General features: G+C 40.0%; 1 protein-coding gene across 1 annotated transcript in view; it reads right to left on the minus strand.

Annotated features, from left to right (window-relative positions):
• Positions 1-1702: 1702 nt before the first annotated feature.
• Positions 1703-23384, minus strand: part of SLC26A5 (solute carrier family 26 member 5) — a 34176-nt gene continuing 12494 nt past the window's right edge. The window contains exons 7-18 of the mRNA XM_027773396.1: positions 22122-22204; positions 14492-14639; positions 13045-13158; positions 11697-11774; positions 10908-11003; positions 10607-10713; positions 9016-9085; positions 7520-7612; positions 6710-6817; positions 5212-5409; positions 4121-4175; positions 1703-2041 (exon numbers count right to left, since the gene is read on the minus strand). Coding sequence (XP_027629197.1) covers positions 1839-2041; positions 4121-4175; positions 5212-5409; positions 6710-6817; positions 7520-7612; positions 9016-9085; positions 10607-10713; positions 10908-11003; positions 11697-11774; positions 13045-13158; positions 14492-14639; positions 22122-22204 — 1353 coding nt within the window. The 3' untranslated portion in view covers positions 1703-1838. The remainder of the gene's footprint in view (positions 2042-4120; positions 4176-5211; positions 5410-6709; positions 6818-7519; positions 7613-9015; positions 9086-10606; positions 10714-10907; positions 11004-11696; positions 11775-13044; positions 13159-14491; positions 14640-22121; positions 22205-23384) is intronic.

The following is a 23384-nucleotide window of genomic DNA, read 5'->3' on the forward strand; positions in this document are numbered from 1 at the left end:
GGAGTCCAGCGACACAGCCATTACGCTAACTGCTGGTTCCCTGGCTTAAAGTTTTAATCCCACCAACCTTTGAACATTACTCATTTCTGTATCAACTGTGAAGAATGACTAAAATACTCATAGGCTAAAAACTGAGTTTGAAGAATTAACTGGTAACTTACAGGTTCCTAAGAAAGATAGTAAATTGTATCTGGGGGTGAACTTTCTTACAAACTTGGTATTTAAGGCTACTTCATTATTAACAGCAGCAAGACTTCTAAGGACTCCTACTGGCCACAGTTGTGGTCATTTCAGCATTAAAAAAGAACATACTAGGCTGAAATACTTAAAAAAATTCATGGGACTAAAATTACACTACAAAAGAGATCTAAAAAAACCCCTAATTTCTTACTTTGATGGTTAATTGTAAAGAATAAAACACTCAACCTATATTCCCCGTAGGAACTATATTTAAGGGTGATTACATAGGTTGAATTGAACAGGGAAAGCTGTAGTTTTTGTAGAACAATCAACTAAGAGATGTAGAGAATTAGAAAAAAAAATTACACACCTTAATGAAATTCCTGATTTAGGCAAGTAGTATCACTTGATGTTAAAACTCAGTGTTAAAACACAGAGTGAAGGAAGGGTAAAGGGAAACTAGACATTCGTTTAAACCAAAGGAACACCTTACTGACAACTCAAATCACGAAGGGGAAAATCCAGCTGGAGGATCGGGCTGACATCCTGATCCAGTGATCTAAACACGATTCATGGCAGACCACCTAGATGCATGTTTTCTGATGTAGTAGGGAGCATGTATCTCACCTATGGTATATTTTAGTACAAAATGTTTAGCTTGAATTCTCGAAGCCTTCCAGTAGAACTTCCTGATTGGGGGTAGTAGAGAGAATAAGGAATAAGCAGAACAACACCCCGAGGAAGCAACTAGACACATTTACAACGAGATTCTGAGGGACAACTCCAGTCTTCTTAGCAAGTCTATGTCATGAAACTAAATGGTTGGTTTAAAATAGACGGGAGGGACTTAAAGGGACAGGATCAATTGTGATGTAAGGATACAGAGTAGAGACCACTCTAGATAAAGAGTGAATCAGGACAGTGAGGGAAATTCGAATATGGTGTCAGGTAAAAAATGTTTTGGAAGGAGAAAGTACAGATTATTGACTAAACAAAGGGTTACAAAACACTGCAGATCTGACCTTATTTTCAGTAAAAATGTAAATACATGCATAGAAAAAGATCTAAAACAATATGCATTAAGGTATTTATAATCATAATTTCTGAGTAGTAGGAATACAATGTTTTTGCCTTAATTTGCTTGTCTGGTTTTTCAAAAAGTCCATAATGCACTCATATCACTTCTATAGTAATAAGAGGTTATTTTAAAACAACTTTGTGAAAATTTCCTTCTGTCGAATAACTGTAGGCAGTCTGTAGATCAACAAATTACAAAAAATGTATGGGACTACAATTACACTAAAAAAGGAAATCTAAAATCACTGAGCATCTAGTGCTAGCATATCCTATTTGTAGGTAAAGTACTTAAAGGAAATAAATTTTTAAGTGCTCGACTCACAAAGATAACACTATAAAGTATCAGAAACATCATCATGCAGTCAATGCAGGAAAGAGGCCAATTTATCTTTGGAAAAAACAAAACAATAAAACAGACAAGTAAGATACATCTTGCTATGCGTCATTCACCCTCCAAATCAAGCCTTGACTAATGGTATTTACCATTAGAAAAAAAAATCTATTATCTATTATAGTATTTAAACCACATGAGTTAGGAATTTCACAAAAGGCTCAAACCCCATTCCAGGATGAGGTCCCCTCTAGGCCTCAGGAGTGGCAGGGACAGCAGCGGTGTCATTGGGCTCCAAGTCCTCCTGGGGAGGGGCTGCTAAGGCTTCTTGTTCAGCAAGCGCCTCTCGAACCTGGCTGCCTAAAACTGCATCATGAATGCTGTGGAACAGCAGCTCTTTTAAGGCAGGATTTTCAAAAAATCGATTTCGAGTGAGGTCATTCACAACTTGTGCTATAAAAAGAAGAAAATTAGTCTATATTGACTATCAGCGGTGCAAAAGAAGTAACACTTTGATATTGTTTCAATTTTAAAATGCCACAGTATAAGCCTCCCTCATTGCTATTTCCCATCAGATCACACCCCAGTCCTTGGAAAAACTTATTTATATATATATATATATATATTTATACTTATATTTATATTTATAATACTTATCCCCCCCACCCCCCAGTGAAAGACAAAGGGAAAGAAGATAGGTAGATATTTTGACTAGGTCTTGCCATGTCACAATCCTGCCCTGTTTCACTAGTCAACTGGGATTACAGGTCTGGGTTTCCCATGCAACCCCAGCTTCATGCAATGGTGCCCTCCTACATGCGCCACTGTGGAGCCCAGGAAGCTGCTTTTATTACCTTCTCATATATTCCTCCAGGATTTGATGCTATAAAATATTCTCTTGTACAGATATACCTTAGTTGACTTAACTGGTCCATTTTGTTTGACACTTGAGCTTTTCGTTGTTTATATACACAATGGTATAATGAGCAAATATGTACCCACATCATTGTGAACATGTGTAGCATGTTGCTGGTTTTGCTGTGTAAAAAGGTAAATGAATTTAGGGACCAGCAGGTGGCCTAGTGGTTGTGGTGGACTCTAGTGGCTGGACTCTCACATGACCAACCTTGGTTTGAGTCCTGGATCCAGCGGCTTGAAACTCATACCAGGTATGTGGGCAGGTGTACCCAAAATCCCAAGAAGAGAATGGAGAAAAAGGGATTGTGGTGTGGTCATCTTCCTATGGGGAGTGATTTCTTGCTTGCTTTCTCTCTCTGTCTCTGGCGAGCGCATGTGCCATTTAGCAAAAATCACACACACACACACACACACACACACAAAAGGTAAATGCATTTGTAATTCTGATTACAACAGATGTTGGTCTGTCCACCACAGTTTTGTACTCCTACCACATACCTACAGGGCATGCTGTCAAACATTTTTGCTGACAAGTGAGAGGTGGTGTCTTTATTTTCAAGTGTGGTTTTAACCAAAACGCAATAAAAAATGGCAATAGCAAAAAAAAAAAAAAAAAAGTAAAAGTAAAAAATATCCGTACCAAAATAAATTCATAATTTTTTTGAGCGGTTTTTGCTATAGGGCGCGTGCGTTCACCAGACAGACAGAGAGAGACAGAGAGACAGAAAGCGAGAAATCATCCCCCAGGGGGGATGGTCACACCGCAATCCCTTCTCCTCCATTCTCCTCTTGGGATCTTGGGCATGCACGCACATGTGTCCGGCGTGAGTTTTAAGCCACTGGGTCTGGGACGCGAACCGCGGTCGACTATGTGGGAGTCCAGCGACATAGCCATTATGCTAACTGCTGGTCCCAATAAATTCATAATTTAATTGTAAAAAACTAAAAAAAAAAAAAAAAAGTGAAAAAAAAGGAGAAAAGAAAATAGCAGGGAGGTATTCCAAAACCGTTGGATGGAAAAACTGGCAACCCGAGTGATTTCATATAACTAATATGTTTATGGCAACCATGAAAAAACTACTGCTATATTAATGTCTACAGTATAGTTACTATGTTGATGACATAATTAACGATGATTTCTTAGCTGGTTTCCTCCAACTCCAGTTTAGGAGGCCTGAGCCTTGCAAGTAACTCACTTCCTATATGTGACTAATTTCAAAGCTGGCGTAATGATTTTCATAACAATAATTTTTTTTCAGTCTGCTATAGGGTACCAAAGAGAGAGAGAAAAGAGAGAGAGAAAGTGAGAAATCATTCCCCAAGAGGGGATGGCCACACTATGAGCCCTTTTCCTCTATTCTACTCTCAAGAGTTTGAGCACACATGGACATGTGCCCAGCATGGATTTCAAGCCACCAGGTCCAGGACTTGAACTGCTCAGTTGGTCATGTGGGATCCAGCTGCCTTAACCTCTGCAACACCTGCTGGCCCCTCAGAAGCATTTTAATTTTTCTAAAAGAGTGAAATTAAGGAAGCCATTCCCAAATGCAGTTTCTGAAAAAAAAGAACAAGACTAAAATGCTATAACTTCTCCCTATTCAGAGGGGTACTTACGGCTGCATCCTGCTAAATACACATAAATACCGACGTCTCCGTATTCTTTTACGATCTGTAACAATGTTGAAATAAAGTTTAGTTTCTCTTGGCTCTATACCAGATGAAAGTCTTTTTCTATTGATATGTACTTCAGTGATAAAATCATTCATTCATTTGAGCTGTTTTGCTTCAATAATAATCATGTATTTTTTGAGTGGATCAGTTAAAAAAATTTTTTTGGAGAGATTTTTGCTATAGGGTGCATGCACTTGCCAGAAAGACAGAGACAGACAGAAAGAAAGTGAGAAATCACCCCCCAGGGAGGATGGTCATGCCGCAATCCCTTCTCCTCCATTCTCCTCTCGAGATATTGGGCACGCATGCACACACACCCAGTGTGAGTTCAAGCCACCAGGTCCGGGACTCGAACCATGGTCAGCTACATGGGAGTCCAACGACATAGCCATTACGCCATCTAGAATTATTTAATTTTATGATTTTTAAAATTTTGCTATAGGGCATGTGTGCTCACAGAGAGGGAGAGAGAGAGAGAGAGCGAGAGAGAGAGAGGTAAAATGAGAAAGCAAGCCACCAGGTCTGAGACTTGCACTGTGGTTGGCCTTGTGGGAGTCCAGCACCTTAACCACACCACTTGCTGGCCCTGAGATAAAATAATTTTATATTTCATTTGCTTTTTATATGCACAGTGATAATTAGGGGTATTAAAACAATAGTTAAATTTTACTTGTGCAAAAAAAAATACTATTTTTCTTAAAAAGAATCCTCATAGAGATAGATACTAAAATAGGTACAGGTGATGTTACTATTGGGGTGTGCTGCAAAATAGGAGAAGCAAAAGTGGAGGTGTGGTTAAATGAAACCAGATTGGCCATAAATTAATAATTTTTGAAGATGAGTGGTAGCCACCTGGAGATTCATTGTACTATGCTCTTGACTTTGGCTTACTTTAACATTTTTCCATCATCAAATGTTCATAACATAAGAGAAGTGAATTTTAAGAACTGATAAAGGATCCTGGCTCAAACCTCTGACTTTACTAATGTGACAGTGGCAGAGAGATTAAATAACTTGTTCAAGATGATGCTTACCCCTGCCAGAGTTTTCACTCCAACAGAGTCAATAAAATTGACTTGCGTAAAATCCAGAATGACAGTATGGCATAAATCAGGGGGCATAAATCTTTGCAGTTCTTCAGGAAATGTGCTTTTGGTGACTATTGGGGGATATTTTACTTCATCATCCCCTTCTTCAGGCTTCGTACCGTCTTCTCCATCAACTTCTGCATCCTATATTAAAAATTAAATCAAAGCATAATTCCATGAAAAACTCACATTTTCAGTTGTAAAAAAGATTCATAATAAAAAGTCAGCCTTTATATTCTCAAGGTACTGACTATACTAGATTCCTTCTAAAATATTTTATATACTCCAGCCTTGTAATGTGACAAAATGAAGATGTGTATATTCACTTGTAATTCAGTTTCTCTCCTACTCTTGCTCTTCTCTCCTTTCTTTTTTTTTCTTTTCTTTCTTTCTTTTTTTTTTTTTTTTTTTTTTTTAGTGAAATCTCTCTAGTCATTCTATCTATTTTCATCTGACTTCTAAAATAGTTCCATTCACTTCGGTGTGACAAGCAACAAATACCACAGGCATGAGCAATGAAAGCCAGCCCTTGGCCTTTTTTACTATTGGCTGAATAAATCTATGACAAAGTACTAACGGTAACATTTATTAGATTACTGTGTGATTTTTAATGGGGACAGCAAGTAGCATGGTAGTTAAGGCTGACTGCGGTTCAAGTCCTAGACCTGGTGGCTTGAAAATCACAACAAATAGATACATAAATAAATGTTTTATAAAAACAATTCATGATAGAGTGCATGTGCATACCATGAGACAGGGGCATATCCTCCCTAAAGGTCTGGTCATGCCATGATCTTCTCCCTCCTGTCCTTTAGGCCATCTGACCCCAGGCACTCATGTGTATGATCAGCATGTCTCAGGCTGACCTGGCTGGGGATTTGAACTGGGGTTGCCATATGAGATCTAGCTTCTCTGGAGGAGCACATCCTTGCTGCACCATGAAGATAGCCCTGATACTTATTTTTAAAAACAATATTATTACTTATTTTGGAAGTATTGTCACAATTTTTATCACATACCTTTAATATATAAAAGGTACTTCCTTTGTTTCTAAGCTTTCCTATTGTAGTAGTAACTTCATGCTGTGTGTTTCTTTTGTTTGTTTGTTTTTGAGAGAGAGAGTTTTACTATAGGGTGTGTGTGCTTGCCGGAGAGACAGAGAGACAGAAAGCAAGAAATCAACTCCTAAGGGGAATGGCCACACCGCAATCTTTTCTCCTCTGTTCTCTCAGGATCTTCGGCATGTGCGCACATGCGCCCAGCGTGAGATTTAAGTTACCAGGTCTAGAACTTGAACTGTGGTCAACTACGTTGGAGTCCAGTGACGTAACCATTATGCCATCTGCTGGTCCCTCATGCTGTGTTTAAACTTGAATCAGGAGTAAAGATGGAGGGCACTGCAGACTAAGGGAAAGGGGAAAATGACAAGGAAAAGGCCACTCACCACTTTGACAACAGTCGCATTGGCCATATTTGCATTTCCAACTTCCTTGGCATACTTCCTCATAGCCTTTCTTCTTGCGCCCATGATGAGTGCAGGATTCACACCAGTCTTCACAGAAAACCAATATGATATACACGGTCACTTTACAGCTCCCAGGGACCCACACGAATGGCATTAATCTTCAGATGTTCCCATTTAGTGGCTCCTATGCCAGGTTATCATTCCAACCCTTCCTCTACCTTTTCCCTCAGATGCCCTGAACTAAGTTACACTCTCATCAAAAGAACAGTAGAAGTCCTTTTTACTCTCAGTCTTTATTCAAAACGAATAGAAGCTAAAGGATTAAGGACAAGTTTAGAGTGGTGTTTATCAAACTTAGACCTCTCGGATGCTTGCTATCATTTAAGAGACTGTGGGGGTTTCCTTTACCCTGGGCACTGTGGGGTTGAGTTCTAATCACGACTAAAGGAACCCACATGATTCCAAGAGTAAAAAAAACTAAAATTATTTTTTCATTTGCTTTTCAGAAATTCTTCTTGAGAAGGTAATATATGCCTATGATGAGAGGGAAGAAATAGTAGTGATGGTTGCACAACATTGTAAACGTATTTAATGACACTCAGTGGTTATACATTTGAAAGTGCTTGGAAGAATAAGTGTTATATTACATAAATTTTACCACAGGATAATGAGAGAGAGAGAATGAAGTAGTACCAAAGAGGATACCAAGACATTTAAGTGATCTTATATCCCTGTCAATCTCCAAGTCCCCTCCTTAGAAATCATCACTGTTCATCTCTTGTGACTTACCTTTCTTTTTAATGCATTGCTATACAAGTCGCTATTTGCGTAGTAAATTGGGGCATTTATTTGGAATATTTTTATTCCAGGAATTTCTTTTATCTAAGAAACAAAATGTTAGTGACTTTAACACACGGAAATATTTCAGAATCAAACTGTAATTGCCTCCCTCCTCCTCCAACTTGAAACTTAATACAGAAGTTGCTCAAGGTCCTCTTACAGTGTTCTGATAAAGTGATGTCAGTCACTCCACTCAAGCTCTGGAAGAAAGAGTACTGAGAAGGAGGCTTGTAAAGATGCACATCTTCCTATTTCTTTTAAAAGTCTGTCTTTGTTTCATTTTTACCATTGAACAAAAAGGAAGAACTGAAAAATATTCAAAAAGAGAAAAGAAAATGGATAGAAGTAGAAGGCTCCTGCCCAAACTGTGAGAAGCAGATGAATAACATGAACAGAGTTTTCCATTGATTTATTCAGAAAATTCAGGGACAAACCTAAATGGACACAAATAAAACAGAGGGAACGTTTTGTCAAGAAGCTTTGTGAAATTCCAGGATGCAATCTGGAAATGAGTAACCTGATCCATACTTCTTAGAGATGAGATAAAAATAGCAATCCTAACACTGATCGCTTTTCCTAATACCTCACAGTGAGTCTGAGAACTTCTTCCCAGGCATAAAACAAAACGGACAGAACTTTCTAAAAAAGATTTTGCAGGAGTCTTTGCAATTCCTCAGAAGAAAAGAACATTTAAAAATCAAGGAAATGAGAAGTTATAACATTAGCTTTTAAAAATGAAGTGGAATGGGACTAGCAGATGGTGTGATGGTTAAAGTGCTGGAATTTCCATATGGCGGCCACAGTTCAAGTACTGGACCTGGTGGTTTGAAAATCATGTTGGGCATGTGTGCATGAGTACCGTTGGGCTTATGTGCTCACTGGAGAGATTCTCTGGAGAGATTCTCGGGAGAGGAGAATGGAGAGAAGGGATGGTGGTGTGGTCATCCCCCTGGTGGATAATTTCTCAACTTTCCCTCTCTCTGTCTCTCTCCAATGAGCATATAAGCCCTATGGCCAAACAAAACAAAACAAAAACCAAAAACCCAACAAACCAAAAAGTGGAAAAATTCCATAGTCCCACCACTTCTATTTTATGTGGTTAAAATTAGTCTTTTACCATTGATTTAAATTCATCAGAAGAAAACCATGCACGTACAAATCATCCTTTTTATTTCAGTGTTTTCTAAGTATATACTTTAATTCCAACATTATATATTTATTCTCATTAAAAATAAGGAAAAGAAATTATTACGAAGTTGCATAGTTAATAATACATAGAATAAACTATAAAACTAAATCTGGACAGCAAATCGAAGCTCAGAACTTCCACTTTGACCATTCTACCTCCCTCCTCATCACCCATACTTTCTGTTCTGGGTAAAATAGTACATAGACAATCATATCACATGTTTACAATCGCTTAAAATGAGAGAAAAATGTCCTACCTCCTCATACGCATCTATATCAATGTACACATCAGTGTCGGGAAGCTGTCCAAGGACTTTATAGCTCGGACTGGAGAAAAAGAGTATGTTAATACCATGTGTTGTATGTTATTTACACGTAAGGTTTTATATTATACGTTACATGTCATGTATGGATTTGCTAGAGAATTCAGGAATACTTGATCTTTAAGTGATGCCTTTGCAGAAGGGTCTCATTCAGGGTTAGCCAGTGGCATGATAGTTAAGGTAGCTGCACCCCACATAGTCAGTTATGCGGTTGGATCCTGGACCCAGTGGCTTGAAAAATGTGCCAGGTACATGTGTATGTGTTCCCAAAATCTTGAAGGGAGGGAGAGCTGGAGGAGGAGGAATTGCGGCGTGACCATCTCCCACGTGGGAGCATTTTCTCACTTTCTCTCTGTGCCTCTCTGGGGCAAGCATATGCACCTTTGAGCAAACTTAAAATAAAAACCCTTACATGTCATAAACCCATTCTAAGCCTAACACATTCACACACCTCACACTGTACACGTGCCACATACACACCAGTTATACATACACAATATACATACATATCACATGCTTCGCATACCACACAGACACACATATACATATATCCCATACTCCTCATGTACACAATACACACACTCACACTCATCTCACATGCACAGTATACTTACCGTGTCGTACACATGCCGTATTCTATATACACATGACACATACACACACAATCTACAGAAACCTAACAATACACAGACTGCACATACCATACACACACATATCACATATACTTCACCCCACACAGGCCATGTACTCCATACAGAACTTTTCTTAAATTTATTTTGAACAGATTTTACACACTCTTTTTTGACAGCTCAAATTCCTTACTTTTTCTCTTTTTCTAAAATAGGGTAGGTTGGCTTAAACTAGATACTATAATAACGAAGATACTATTTTTCTCTTTTTTTTTTTTATTTTTGCCATGGGGTGGATGTGCTTGCCAGAGAGAGACAGAGAGAGATGGGAAGTGAGAAATCACCCCTTCGGGGGATGGCCATGCCACAATCTTTTCTCTATTCTCTTCTTAGGATTTTGGGCACACAGACACGCACACACACACATACACACACACACACACACACATGCACACAGTGTGTTTTTCAGGCTACTGCATCTAGGACTCAAACCGTGGAGCTGGACAAGTGGGATCCAGTGCCTTAACAACACACCACTTGCTGGTCCAACAGATAATATTTCTTAGGAACCTGATACTTCCTTATTTTATTCTGGGAACAATGCCATTTGTCAGCAAGCCCGTGTACTACTAGGTGCAACAGCAGGGCAATGATGGAAATTAGGCTCTTTTAACAAAATCATCAGTGGAGTTATAAACCATGACATAAAGGAACATCTGGCAAAGTTACATGAAATTTTTGATTTGGCATTTTAATTGGTCAACAGGCTACATGAGTAGCTAACTGGAGATAACCAAACGGCTCTACTTTCACCAGTTCAAGCTTTAGTCTACACTTAAAGTGAACGCTGCCATTTCAGCTGGGACACTCACACCCATTCCAATCTGGGCACGCACCTCTGTGTTCTGTAAATCACAGTCAGCAGAGCAATGATCACAGCAGTAATCAAACCATAGTCCAGTCCCAGGAACAAGGAGGACACAAAAGTAGTAAGCCAGATGGTCTAAACGAAAGATAGAAAGCTTTATGGAGAATCATGTAAAAATCCCCTAAGAGTTAGAGACATTAACACACACTACTAGCCTAACTGGATACTGCACACAAGTAATTGCATTAATTCATCTTTCTCACTTTTTTATTAGCCCAGATCATGTATCCTGCCTTGACATATTAACCTAAATAACCTTTGCTACTTACCAGCTCTATTTTGCTGGTTCTCCAGAAAAAGGGAAGATCTGAGAACTGCATAAACATTCCTTTCAGGTTGACGATCACAATGGCCGACAGCACAGCCTGAAACATAGCACATCCACACATGCCTCTCCTCTTGGGTCACAGAGCTCCTTTTGCTGGCTCCTCACTGCCCACCAACTACCTTCCCATGACTTCTTCCCACTCAATCCCTACATGGCATTGATGGTTCCTTTAAAGTCACAAATGCCTGGATTTTCAGGACTTGGTTAGCTAAAATGGGCCTTGGAAAACCCAGCTTATAGAAAATCTGCATGGTGGTCAAGAGGTTCAGAATTAAGCTTGGTATTCAAGGAGCGATTTCACCCATAGTCTTTCTACATCATGATTTTCTCTACTCTAGATCATTCTTGACCTATACTAGTTTAAATATATCAGCACATAAATACCTTAAGAGTGTAGGCCAACTCATATTTTAAATGTAAGTATAAGATCTAAAAGGTCAAAGAGAGGAGAGAGCTGGGAGGTTAGCCAATCCACCTCCAATCTGCAGATAAGGAAACTGAGACCCCATGGAATTGAGATGGCTTTCCCCAGGTCCTATGGGCAGCTGTCAGTACGTTACGGAGCAGGATCTTCGTTCTAGCCTTGGCCTTTCCACATATCCTACTAGGGTTACAATAGAAACCCTTAAGATCATCACAAAACTATAAACTAGCAAATATAAATATAAATGATAAAATAGCAAAATCTCTACCCGTGAAGAAAACCTCATATCAAGTTCACGTGACACACCTGGGGTAGTGATTCAAAGAGGAATCCAGTGGCTAATATGACCAGCAGAATCATTAATGAGGCCAAACAACCTGCAAGCTGAATGAGAAAAGACACATAGAAGGGGCTTATATGAGACTTTAGTAAGACACATGGCATACGTTGGTCCTATTGTTTTGATAGTCACTGTGGGCATATCAAAAAAATAAGGATTCAAATAAGTCATCCAAACCATTATATAAACCTACAGCTCTGTCTCACTACCTCTTTGAAATTTTGGTTCCTCATTGAGCTTTTATAGAAGCTGAAATGTTTAAATATCCAGACTAAAATGCTCTTATCAGAGGTGAGGAAAAGGCATCTGGTGCCAACCTGAGACCCACAGTTTGTTGTGCAATATGGTAGCCACATGTGGTTATTTAATTTTTTTTTTTTTGAGAGAGATGTTTGCCATAGGGTACATGTGGAGAGACAGAGAGAGAGACAGAACGTGAGAAATCACCTCCCAGGGAGATGGCCACATCACAATCCCTTCTCCTCCATTCTCCTCTTGGGATTTTGGGCATGCACACACATGTGCCTGGCTTGAGTTTAAGTTGCTAGGTCCAGGACTTGAACTGTGGTTGACTACATGGAAGTCCAGTGACATGACCCTTACACCATCTTTTGGTCCCTTCAATTTTTAAAAGTTAAAATTGTGACCCAGCCACAGCGGTAGATGTTGAACCTATCCTTCTGCTTGGCAGGTTAAGGCCACATGTGAGGCCCTAATTTTATACCTGGCCTGCCCTAAAAATGAAAGCCAGGTGTGGTAGAAATGTACCCATGTTTCTAGATACTTAGGAGACTGAGGCAGGAGGAGCATGACATAGTGAGTCTCTGTCTAGATATAACACCATAAACATACATATATAATTAAAATTAAAATTAAATTAAAAGTTCAAGTCTTGGTTGCACTAGCCACAGTTCAAGGACTCAAGAACCATGTGTTGCTAGTGGCAGCCATATTGGATGATGCAAGTAGCAAACATTCCCATCACTATAGAAAGTTCTATTAGACAGTGTTGTCATCCTGCCCATATTCCGTCTCGGGCTTTCACGACAACATCCCGTGTGTGAACTTTGATGTTTACTGATAGCAGGGAGTGTTGTATAACTTTCCAATTTAACTGGGGACTATACCTCTTTCTTATAGATTCAGTTCCTTGTGATTCGCTTCAACCAATCATGCCTTTCTCTGATTCACTACACAGCTCACTGGAGCATGGATCTGCAGGCAGAGTAGCTTTGTTTGGGTTCAGAATAGAATCAAGAGATTAAAATTTAACTCCCACCCAAATCACCAGTTCTTAGAGGCCTGTATACACACCTGTGTTTTCCCTCCGGTTCCCTCCTGAACAAGGCTTCGAGACAAGGAGCATGAAATCGAAAAGGTCTGGAAGAGTGAGCCAATGGAATTACACAGTCCCAGGGCAATGAGTTCCTTTTACATGTGGACACAAAACACAAACCAGGTCATTCTTCAGGAAGAAAAGCATGCTACCCCATGTATTGTACATTTTCAGTAGTACAGGCTGTCTTCAAGACACATGAATTTGTTTAGCACGAGTTTGAAATAGAAATTATGGCCTATTTATAGTGGATGAAAACCACTTTGGATTTTTATTATATTGGAGATAAATGCTGTACTCTCTGCCTCTTCCTAAACACCGTATACAAATAAATGCTTTTTTTTTTTTTTTCAGCAAAGAAAACTGCAGGAAAAGGGACAAAATATTTTTGTTAAGAGATATTTCCTTTTTGGAGAGGTTTTTGCTATAGGGCGTGTGCACTCGTCAGACAGACAGAGAGAGACAGAGAGAGAGAAAGCGAGAAATCACCCCCCAGTAGGGATGGCCATGCCGCAATCCCTTCTCCTCCATTCTCCTCTTGGGGTCTTGGGCACGCAAGCACACCCGCCCCACATGAGTTTAAGCCACCGGGTCCAGGACTCGAACCGTGGTCGACTACGTGGGAGTCCAGCGACATAGTCATTATGCTAACTGCTGGTCTCAAGAGATATTTCCTGATGTATAAGACAATCGGCCTCTTTTAAATATCTGACCTATGGCTCATGGACAAGTATGAGAGGATCTCCCTCCCATGTGGAAACTAAAAAGTCCTCACAGTAAGGAGAAGGTAGAATAGTGGTTACTAGGGGGTGGGAAGAATGGGGGGAGAGGGGAGCAGTGAAATATTAGTTAACAGATACAAAAATACAGTGCAATAAGAGGAACAAATTCTAGTGTTCTACAGCACAGTAGGGAAACTATAGTTAACAATAATACACTGTATATTTTGAACAGCTAAAAAGGAAAATACAGAACATTCCCAACACAAAGTAATAAATGTTTGAGATGATCAATATGCTAATTACCCCAATTTGATCATTATACATGGTATATTCATGTACTGAAAAATCACACTGTACCCTATATATATGTACATTATCTGCCAATTAAAAATAACAAAAAATAATAAAAAATAAAAATAGAGATAATGTCTCTAGGAGTATGTCAAACTCTCCCTTCAGATCAGAGATTTCCCCTTTCTAGCTGGATCCCTGACCCTAAGATGAGGTAGAACTTTGTACCTCAGGATTAGCTAATGTTCATAAATACCAAAAATAATTATTGTGGTATTGAATAAACATATGCTTCAAATGCATTCAGCACCAAATAAAAGCTTTTCTACAAAGATAGATACACCTAGCTTATTTGCTTACTGTAATAAAGTATGACAAATGTATGCAACATCAATAGGAAAATGATTTTTACCTGATTGCCATCGACCTGGTAGCCATGTTTATTTGCCAAGGTCTTGGCCATGGAGATGGTCACTGAAAATCCAACAATGGCTATGGCGATGGCATCTACATACACGAGGTGGAAGAGGCTGGTGTCCGGATTGGCTGGAGGTAGAAGCCTAAAAAGTCAAACTAGCTTTAACTCAAATGTGGTGACCACTAGGGAAAAGCAGAAGACTGGAGGGGAGCATTAAGGACAGGCATTCTTTACAAATTAGGTGGATCAGGGCTTGAGTCCTTGTTTGCTCTGGTTGGGCAAAAAGGAAGGCCTCCTTGACACAGACGGTTCCTTCCAGGTCCAAACAGCACAGAGCTGGCTTTCTGCTTGGGCAGGTTATCAGCAGAGATCAGGTGCCATTTTATTTATAAGAGGAGTAACCTTATACTTCAAGGCACCCTTGTGTGAGAGTAACAGAACTAGAAAGAACACATCATCAGTGAAGTACTCAGATGCCACAAGGCATTTGAACCAGTTAGGGTGGGGAGGGAGCTGGACAAGGGCTATGAGGAGAATTACTGTCCTTGCAATGTTAGGTACTCACTGCTTTCTCCTGCTCTGTGATGTGAGAAGTCTGAGTCTATTACCTCTTCCCATGTGATTGTCCCAGCTGTTGAGCTTTTAACAGGAATGGAGTAGGATGATCATACTCCTTGAGTCTAATCACTTAGGGATCCTGGGGATATGGAGGAAAGTGTGACTTCTGGGACCCCAAGATGGGGGACCCAGCTTTTTTGGTCCATTCATATAATCTGGGGCCTTTGTCCTAAAACCACAGAATAGGGATTCCCTAGAATATTATAGGGAAAGTGGCAATAGGGATTTTCAAAGGCATCTTGTTCCAATCTAAAGCATTGGCTTTATAATAATAATAATCACCTAATATATAATAACAATTACAATGATTACAATAATAACCACTTACTAAGCACTTCCTCTGTGCCCAGATTTTTTTGTTTGTTTGTTTTGTTTATTTTTTTGAGAGGCTTTTGCCTTGGGGTGCATGTGCTCACCAGAGAGAGATAAACAGGGACAGTGAGAGGGAAAAAGAGAAATCAATCCCCGGGGGGGGATGGCCATGCTACAACCCCTTCTCCTCCATTCTCCTTCTGGGACCTTGGGCACTCACACACGCACATACACCTGGTGTAAGTTTCAAGCCACCAGGTCTGGGACTTGAACCACGGGAACCCTGTGGCAACTGGCGTGCCATCTGCTGGCCCCTTTTGTGCCCAGTTCCATGCTCATTTAATTACTTCCAATAGCTCTGTGAACTAGGATTCACTGTTTTCTCCATTTTACAGATGGGGGAAATGAGGCCATGATGAGGTTCAGCAACTCTTCCAAGGTCAAATTGCTTATCTACTCAGTACAACAAAAGTTGCCTTTTTATGCCCATTTCTCCAAAGAAGGGATGTGCCAAATTCTTTTTTTTTTTTTTTTGAGAAGATTTTGCTATAGGGCATGTGTGTTCACCAGAAAGACAGAGAGAGACAGAGAGACAGAAAGTGAGAAATCACCCCTCAGGGGGGATGGCCCCTCTGCAATCCCCTCTTCTCCATTCTCCTCTCAGTATCTTGGGCACACACGCACATGCGCCCAGCATGAGTTTAAGTCATCAGGTCTGGGACTCGAACTGTGGTCAACTACACGAGAGTCCAGTGACATAGCCATTATGCCAACTGCTAGTCTCAGGATGTGCCAAATTCTTGGGTGAGAAAGGGAAGGGAGGTATCAGCAGATGACATAATGGTTACATCACTAGACTACCACATAGTCGACTGTGGTTTGAGTCCTGGACCTGGAAGCTTAAAATTCATGCTGGCTGTATGTGCGTACATGCCCAAAATCCTGAGAGGAGAAGGGATGTGGCCTGACCACTCCCTTCCCCACTTCGGTGATTTTTCACATTCTGTCTTTCTGTCTCTCCAGCAAGCGCAGGTGCAAAAATCTCAACAACAACAACAACAATAACAAAAAAAAAAAAAAGAAAAAGAAAAGAAAAGAAAAAGAAAAGGCCACCAACCATTCCTCCCATATGTGTCTGTATGTGCTGCTCCTCCCATGCCGGTGTGGAATCTGTTTCTTCTCCAGCTAAGTCTACATTGGCCTTGTGATTTGCTTTGACCAAGAGAACATGGTAGAAGTGATACTTTATGAGGGCCTTAAGGGGACTGGCATATTATTTGCCTTTCTTTCTTACTGCCCTGAGCTGCTGTGTAAACAGGTCTGGCTACTCTGCTGGAGACACTATGTGGAAAAAAATATGCCAGTCGCCCTCCACTATTCCAGCTACTCCTACTGAGGTGTTGGACATGTGGGTAAAGCCCTTTTGGATCCTCCAGCACCAATCACAGCTCCAGACATCTGTAGATACATGACAGACCCCAAGTGGGACCAACAAAAGAACCACCCAGGGGAGTTTGACCTAGACTGAAAAAATATGAGCAAATTAATGATTTCTGTCTTAAGCCATTTTTCTAGAGTGAGTTTTGATGAAGCAATAAGTCTCACAGATGACCAAATGTGTAACTGTTATGTTGACAGAAAGGTAATAAGTATTGGTTATCTGTTTGGTGTAGGGCAAAGTCCCAGAAAAATAAACTTTTTTGGGTAGCCAAGTTCCAGAAAGGTAAAAAATCTTCCTCTTCTTTTCTTTTTTTTTTTTTTAAGTTTAGCTCTCACATATAAAAGTAACATACTTGAGCAGAATGCAATAAGAAAAGGAAGGTATTAGAAATTAGGGTGACATGGGGATTTTAATCTATCAGTATATTTTCAAAAAGAGAACTCTTAAGTGTGAGCTTTTCACATTTGATCAAATTATTTGCAGCTGGTAACTGAATAGGACTTTCTACTGGGTCTAAGCAAAGACTAAATGTTTATCACATGACCATGCTAGACACCCGGGTATGAGGTAATGGAAAGAGTACAAAACTGGGTGTCAGAAGACTGAGTTCTGGGTCCAGGCTGTAATTTACCTGTGAGTCACTAAACCTCATTCATGTCTCTCAAATATTACCTTCCCTAACACCGTTCCTGAAATAGCAACCTCAGACCTTCCTATCCCTTATCTGCTCACTTTTTATCATAGCCCTTCTCGTTATTGTTTATGTATTGGTTGATCTTCTGTACTAGTAAATATACAAGAGATCTTCAAAAACCTCTAGGAAAATGTGTATTTTGGAAAAACTATGCATGGATTTCAATTTCTTTTTTGCAATTAAATAAACTCATACTTGAATTCCACTTTTCCATAAACTTTTTGAAGTTCCCCTTACAAGCTCTATGAGAGGTTTTTGCCATAGGGTACATGTGCTCACCAGAGAAACAGACAGTGAGAGGGAAAGTGAGAAATCATCACCCAGGGGGGATGTCCATGTTACAATCCCTTCTTCTCCATTCTCTTCCTGGGATTTTAGGTATTCATGCACATGTGCTCAGGATTATTTTTCTTTTCTTATTCTTTTTTTTTTTTAAGAGAGATTTTTGCTTTAGGGCATGTGCACTTGCTGGAGAGACAGAGAGAGACTGAGAGACAGAAAGTGAGAAATCATCCCGGGGTAGGGGGGTTTGGTCATGCTGCTGTCCCTTCTGCTCCATTCTCTTGGGGTCTTGAGTATGCATGTGCCTGGCATGAGTTTTAAGTCACCAGGTTCGGGACTCGAACTGCAGTCGCCTATGTGGGAGTCCAATGATGTAACCAGATGCAATCTGCTACTCCCATCCCAGGATTATTTGCAAGCTGCCAAGTCTTGGACTTGAACTGAGGCCAACCATGTGGGAGTCCAGTGCCTTAACTACCATGCCACCAGCTGGCCTCCATTGCTTGTGTATTTTTAACTCTGTGTTCTTGGCATATAATAGTCACTCAATAGCATATGTTGAAAAGATCACAATGAATTTTTCTGTAAAATGGGGATAATAATGTTTACTGTCAGTAGGGTTAGTATAGCATTAACTGACATGGTAGATGTAAAAGTATTTTGTAAATTAGAAGTTCAATCTTTAAGCAAGGTTTTAAAACTGTGTTACAGATTTACATTGAATCATTATAAGTAATGTTCATTGTAAGGTCTGGGGGAAGGGAAAAGAAACATGGCAGAAACATTCCCGCCGGCAGGAACTTTCCTGTTTTCCGCATCTGGCCCGCCATCACCAAAGGACTTTCCAGCCCTTCTGCATTTGGTGTGCCTGCCAAAGTTGAACAGAAACAGCGAACTTCATTGGCCAGACAAGGACCCATGGCGAGCACCTACTGGACAACGGCCTTTTAAGAACAAGCAGTGCCCACCCTGGGCCTGACTCGCTCAGCCTCTGACCAGGCCGAGGGACCTCACCAGAAAGCTTTTGCAAAATAACTTATATTGGTCTTATTAAACCCCAAGGCCTGACTCTTGTATTTTCATCCTTGCCACCTCTGACTCCGCCGCTGTTCCCAAATCAAACCCAGCATCCATGGTACCAATTTATTTTGAAGTTTAAAAGTACAGTGCATGCTTCCTTCTTCGACACCTGCACTGTGCGTGAACTGTGGCTTAAGGAGCGACCGCTGTTCCCTCTGCTTCCCAGGAAACTCTTAGAGGACTCTGGAGGGCAAGGTCTGAAGGAACATGGCAGGTTCCATCAATGTTCAGCATTTGGGAAAATGTCTGACCCTGTTTTTTGGGAAGAGAGGAGTGTGGTGAGAGAAAGAGACAGAGACCTTATAAGAGATTCAGAGAGAGCAAGCCAGAGAGTATCAGAGAAACAGAGTAAGAGGAGGAGAGTGATTACCAAGTCACTCTCACTCCTTCAAATATAAAGAGAATAGTAAATTTTAACAACGTAGGAAATATAGGTGAAGCAAAGTAACAAATAATGTATGATCACAGTCTAGAAAACCCACTGAAACAAGCCTCAGAAGTTTCAGCCAACATGCCCTGAATGCTGACTGTGTGTGCTGGCTGCTACAAGAATGGCTTTCTCCACATTATCTCCTGTAGCTCTCATTACTGTCCTGGAGACAAGTATGAATTACAATGCCCAAGTGAAGAAACTGAGGCTATGAGAGGCTAAGTGACTTGCCCAAGGTAACACAGCTAGTAAGAAGCAGGCATCTAGGTCTTCTTGGTCTTAATTCCTATGTCATTCAAGGGGGAGATTTAAAAAATCATTACATTTAGGGAAGGAAAAAAAGACCAGCAAACAAAAACCTCTTGCTGCTCTTGGTAGGATTGTAAAATGGTGCAACTGTTATGTAAAACAGTATGGGGGTTCCTTAAGAAATTAAAACTAGAACTGCCACATCATATAGCAATTCCACTTTGTATATACCCAAAAGAATTGAAAGCAAGGCTTTGAAAACATTTGCATGCTCAGGTCTGCAGTAGCACTATTCACAATAACCAAGAAGAGGAAGCAACCCAAATGCCTGCTGATAAAGGAAGAAACAAATATAGCATGCACATACTATGGAATATTATTTAGCCTTCAAAAGGGAAGACAATTTTGTCACATGCCATAACATGGATAAATCTTGAGGACATTATAATAAGTGAAATAATCAACCACACACAAAAAAATACTGAATGATTGCATTGTACGATGTATCTAGAATAACCAAACTTGTACAAAGCTGAATAGTGGTGTCTAGGGCCTAGGGGAAGAAGAAAGAGGAAGTTATTTAATGACTGCAGGGTTTCAGATTTGTGGGATGAAGAAACCCTAGATACTTGTTTTATAACAATGTGAATGTATATTTTTTTTTAGTTTGTACTGATGTCTAGTTCCTGGTTGGATAATGGTTTTACAGATAAGATATCAACATTTGTGGAAATCAGATGAAGGGAATACTGACATTCTTTGTGCTATATCTGTACTTTCTTTATAAATCTGAAATGATTTCAAAATGAACATTTTTATTACATTTAAGTATGAAAAGTAAAAGAACACTACTTTTAAGACATAGAGGGAAATCTTCATGATCTTGGGTTAGGTAAGAATTCCCAAGACAGAATGCATAAATCGCAAAGAAAAAAGATATTCTATGAACGATATTTGTTCATTGAAAGACATAAAAACAAAAAGGGAAAAGAGAAGCTGTAAACTTGGAGATTTGCTCCACATTCGGTAAAGCTTAGTATTCGGAACATAGAAAGAATTACAAGGCAATAAAAAAAGGTCTAACAAAGAGGCAAGACAAATCTAGCAGTACAAGATCAGGACCAGATCATCTTATTAGTGGTCATAAAATACAAATGAAGCTTTTTTCTGTACTTTCCAGTTAGACATAAGAATTTTTTGGGGGTGGGGTGGGGCAGCAGATGGCATAGTGGTTAAGGACGCTAGACTCCCACATGGTTGACTGTGGTTCAAGTCCTGTACCTGGCGACTTGCCTTCTCACACTCTCTCTCTCTCTTTCTCTTGCTCTCTCTCTCTCTCTCTTTCTATCCTTCTCTAGTCAAACTAAAATAAATAAATAATAAAATAAAATGAGATAATTAAAAAAAGAATTTTTTTTAAGTTTTAAAGGGAGAAAATATATTATTTTTTAGGCTTAGATATTACTTTTTATTTTATAATTATTTTTTTATTTTAAAAGGACACATATTAATATTCACAAGTACATGGAATATATTAGAAGAATCATAAGACATTGGTAATATGAATAATCTTAACATTACTGAACTATATACCTTCTTTTTTTTTTTTTTCCCTGGAGAGGTTTTCGCTATAGGGCGCATGTGCTTGCCAGACAGACAGAAAGAGACAGAGAGATAGAAAGCGAGAAATCACCCCCCAGGGGGGATGGCCACGTCGCAATCCCTTCTCCTCCATTCTCCTCTCGGGATCTTGGGCATGCACGCACACGCACCCGGCGTGAGTTTTAAGTCACTGGGTCCAGGACGCGAACCGCGGTCGACTACGTGGGAGTCCAGCGACATAGCCATTATGCTAACTGCTGGTCCCTGAACTATATACTTAAAAATGATTAAGATGATAAAGTTTATGTTACATATTTAAACATTTTTTTCTTGGCAGGGGTTAGCCCTATAACCTAGTGGTTAAGGGAACCAGATACCATATGACTGACAGCAGTTCAAATCTCCATCCCAGGGGCTTGAAAAGCATGCTGGGTGTGTGTGAATGCATGCTCCAAATCCCCAAAAAATGGGGAAGTGGAGAAGGGATTGTGGTGTGACCATACCCCATGGGGGGGGACAGTTTTTTTCTCTTCTATCTCTTTGCCTCTCACTGGTGAGCACACATGTCCTTTGACAATGAAAAAAAATTGTTTCTTTAATTGCCAGAGTGCACGTGAACTTGTGTGTATGTGTGTGAGAGAGAGACATGGGAGGGAGGGAGAAAGAGATTTGTACTGTGATTGGCCATGTAGGATCCAGTTTCCAATGTGCTGTACTTACCCACTGTGCTATGGGGTTGGCCCACGTTTTCTATATTTTTAAAATTATAATTAAAAAGTACATGCTAAAACCCTCAGCTATTTGACATGTAGGAAAAAAAAGGTGATTATTTTTTAAAGAGTATTAAAGCAGGAGTTAGAAACAATACATCTGTTGATTATTCATGTCACACTGTTACTTAAAACTACTTTCCTACCCCAGAGGAAGCGTTCCGACGACATCCACGTTGTAGGATTCGTGCAAGTTAAACCCAGCTGAGATGCCAGTTCCCATTACCACCTAAAACAGACACAAATCCAAATGCACCTTTAGAGATGAGTATTCAAATTCCACAAAAAAAATCCAGTTTAGTCTCGCTTTTAATATTTGTATTTAAAAAGAAGTGTTGTTAGCTCCCAGCATTCTAACTTTTCTTAATGATTCTATCCCACGTAATTAAGATGGACTCTCGTTTCCTTGTAGCCTGGAATTGGTTTCTTCTTCATTCCGATCCACGCTTAGGTGTTTGGCTAGTTGACCACAACAGGAAGAGAGGCCATGAAACCTCTCTGGAGTCGACCTTGCCTTTGGTTCTGGTGAAACAAGTCTCTGGCCAAGATACCACAAATGAAGGATATTTAAATGTGTATTTGAGGGTGGTACAATGAGATTACAGCATTATAAAATGTACATTGAAATTCAGAGAATCCTCCTGCTGGTCCTCTTTCTACAACCGCAGGACCAAGTGTGGTTAGGGGCTTCCACCACAACCCACTGTTGTCTTCTCCCTTTTCATCTACAGAGCCAGGGTCAGAATGAGGCCACACATCACACAGAGCTTTGCTGTACACGGGCTACCCTGGATTGTCAGGGCACAGATTTACTTGGGGTGTGTGTCAAGTATAACCCTCAGGGAGCTACAAGAAGAGAAATATAAAGGAAGGTGAGAGAGAAATTTGCTTCATCTCCGGAGTGATTGCTTATGGAGCTTTCTGAGTAGGTGATCTGGAGAGAAGGAATTAGGTCTGGCCAAGGAAGGAAGCCAGTTCTTCACTGTGGTGACTGTTGCAGGAAACCAAGAACATGGGTATTTCTGGTTCCTTTAATGAAATAATCTCATTTTTTGTTTGTTTGCTTGTGCCTCTCCAATGAGAAGAATGCCTAGACCATTCAAATCTATAGGATAACATTATATGGCTCTACCTCCTGGGGCATCGATTTTCTGCAGGGATAATGAACCACTGTTTTTCTGTTGATGCAAATAGATACATTACCAAATAAAATGCAAAACTCAGAAAACCTTTTTCATGATGAAAATTAAATTTTATACTTAAAAAGAGTCATAAAGACTCTGTCCCCAAACTTTCCAGTATGGATTCTCTCTCCTTTGCTCTAAGGAGCACTAAGGTCAGAGGTTTAAAAAAACACTGGATTAAGGTGTTATTGAAAGACTGTAATTACAGTGACAGAATTCTGGAGA

This window comes from Tupaia chinensis, unplaced genomic scaffold (genome assembly GCF_000334495.1).
Source record: "Tupaia chinensis unplaced genomic scaffold, TupChi_1.0 Scaffold000044_1, whole genome shotgun sequence".
In the NCBI taxonomy this organism is placed as follows: Eukaryota; Metazoa; Chordata; class Mammalia; order Scandentia; family Tupaiidae; genus Tupaia; species Tupaia belangeri.